The sequence below is a fragment of the Aplysia californica genome, unplaced genomic scaffold, assembly GCF_000002075.1.
Source record: "Aplysia californica isolate F4 #8 unplaced genomic scaffold, AplCal3.0 scaffold00255, whole genome shotgun sequence".
Taxonomy (NCBI): Eukaryota; Metazoa; Mollusca; class Gastropoda; order Aplysiida; family Aplysiidae; genus Aplysia; species Aplysia californica.
This window is the reverse complement of record NW_004797525.1, coordinates 114,109-116,333: the sequence shown is the minus strand read 5'-3', so window position 1 is coordinate 116,333 and position 2,225 is coordinate 114,109. Positions and strand designations below refer to the sequence as shown.

Below are 2,225 nucleotides of genomic sequence, written 5' to 3'. Positions count from 1 at the left end.
AGAGAGAGAGAGAGAGAGAGAGAGAAAGAGAGTAAACATCAAACTGTCTGTATTAGTTCACAAACTAATGTCTTGTTCACTCTCTGCTATTATGATGACTGACTACTCTAACAACAACAAAAACAACAACAAACAACAACAATAACAACAACAACAACAACAACAACATCATCAAAAACAACAACAATTAGGACAACAGTGATCATAACGACAACAAAAACAACAGCCACAAAAAAATGAAATAAAAATACTCAAAGAACCCACCTGGTACCTGCCAGACATGAACTGACTCCTAGTGGGGGAACAGATGGGCTGGACGTAATAGTTCTCAAGCCTCACCCCCTCTGTCGCAAGCTGAGCAAAAAGATCAAGAGTTCTGGGTCGGAGCATGACATTGTATTGGTTCAAATGTATTATATTCTATTCCCTGTATAGTTGGGTTTTTTCAGTTTTAGTCAACGTTTTATTCTACTTGCAACACAATAAGGTCATATTATGGCTTCAACAGCTGCAGTATACACACTGCATTGGGTTTTTTTTTAAGTTTTCGTGAGCGTTTTATGGCACCTGAAACACAATAAGGTTATATAATTGCAGAAGATTGAAGGTGTTATATGAAAGTAGCAAACACAAAAAAAGGATAAGAGGTCAAGACGATACATATTTTATAGGACAGAAGGAACAAACCACATCAGAGCACGCACCAAACATCTGCCTATAATGGACTTTACAGACAGGATCTAGAATATTATTATGACATTATGCACACCTAACCTAGAACCATGCAAAGTGAATGGAGAGATAATCATACTATTTATGATACTAATAGATAGCATTTGAGTACCACAAATTCCCGCTCAACAGCAAGCTGTACGCGCTTTACAAGCTATATTATTACCTCAGCAGACCTGATAGCATTCGGAAACAATCTCAAATTGATGGGAAGCATACAGCGCAAGCTGCCATTATAAAAGCGCTAAAAAACTAATAAACTGACAAGATCTTTCGCTGCCTGTGAAAAGATATGTAAACAACTCAAGTTCAAGAACACCAAGCCAGCAATCTGAACCAAGGTCATGACGTCAGCTGCGCAGACGGAGCTTCCCTCCAAGACAGTTGACTTAGTATACTATGTATCACAACGCAGTGGAATCAGGTGCTCGTCAATAATTTATTTATGAGCATTAAGAAATCATTTATATAATCTTAAAGTGTGTTTATTTGTCTTGCTTTGGACGAAAAAAAAATCTATTTGAAAAGAAATCGAGATATTTTCGACTGAAGGAGGCCTGGTGCTGGAAGTAAAATAAGCGAGAAAACATGTTAAAGTTTGCTGCCTTTCATAGCTTGAGAGTCTTTAATTTCTGCAAAATTACATCTTTTGTGTGCCTTTGATCAACTTTTTTGGAGTAAAATTCAAACATAAATGCACTACATGGAAAGACTTTTGTGAGTATTGATGCTTCGATGGCGATGACCTGGGCCTCTAAATTTGTACAAAAAGTACCACAAGCACCAACTGTTTCTTCACACGTCTTGTCAGGATGTTCTTTTCTTACCCCAAAGCCTGCATTGAGAGTTCCCTTGAAGTCGCACCCATCAGGGTAAATAATATGGAGCTTTCTTTATCCGCAGTGCCACGCCATTAACTTACCTGATCGAGAACAGGGGTGGAGATATCTGGAGAATGGTAGCCGATGTCATTGAAGCCGTAGTCATCTGCTAATACAAAGACAATGTTTGGCCGTTTGTTGTTGTTGTTGTTGTTGTTGTTACTTCCGCTTACAGCTGCCAGCCAGACGGCAAACAGAAGCCGTAGAAACAACGTCATCATTTGACGTGATGTGTGAGCCGTTGTCTGACAGTTCCAAACACTTCTCTGCCTTCCCAGACCTGTAGAAAAGACACGCACTTTACTTCAACTAGCAATTCAAAGTTGTTGTTGTTGTTGTTGTTGTTGTTGTTGTTATTGCTGTTGATGATGTTGTTGCTGAAATAGCTGTTGTTGTTGTTGTCGTTGTTGTTGTTGTTGTTGTCGGTGTTGCTGTTGCTGTTGTATTTGTTGTTGTTGTTGTTGTTGTTGTTGTTGTTGTTGTTGTTGTTGTTGTTGTCGGTGTTGTTGTTGCTGTTGTATTTGTTGTTGTTGTTGTTGTTGTTGTTGTATGTGGTAGTCGGTGTTGTTGTTGTTGTTGTTGTTGTTGTATGTGGTAGTCGGTGTTGTTGTT

General features: G+C 38.8%; 1 protein-coding gene across 1 annotated transcript in view; it reads right to left on the bottom strand.

The window, feature by feature from the left end:
• The window catches only part of LOC101859713 (arylsulfatase B), a 15,516-nt gene extending 13,627 nt beyond the window's left edge, over positions 1 to 1,889 (bottom strand). Inside the window, exons 1-2 of the mRNA XM_013083808.1 lie at positions 1,655 to 1,889; positions 265 to 354 (exon numbers count right to left, since the gene is read on the bottom strand). Coding sequence (XP_012939262.1) covers positions 265 to 354; positions 1,655 to 1,834 — 270 coding nt within the window. The 5' untranslated portion in view covers positions 1,835 to 1,889. The remainder of the gene's footprint in view (positions 1 to 264; positions 355 to 1,654) is intronic.
• Between the last annotated feature and the right edge of the window lie 336 nt (positions 1,890 to 2,225).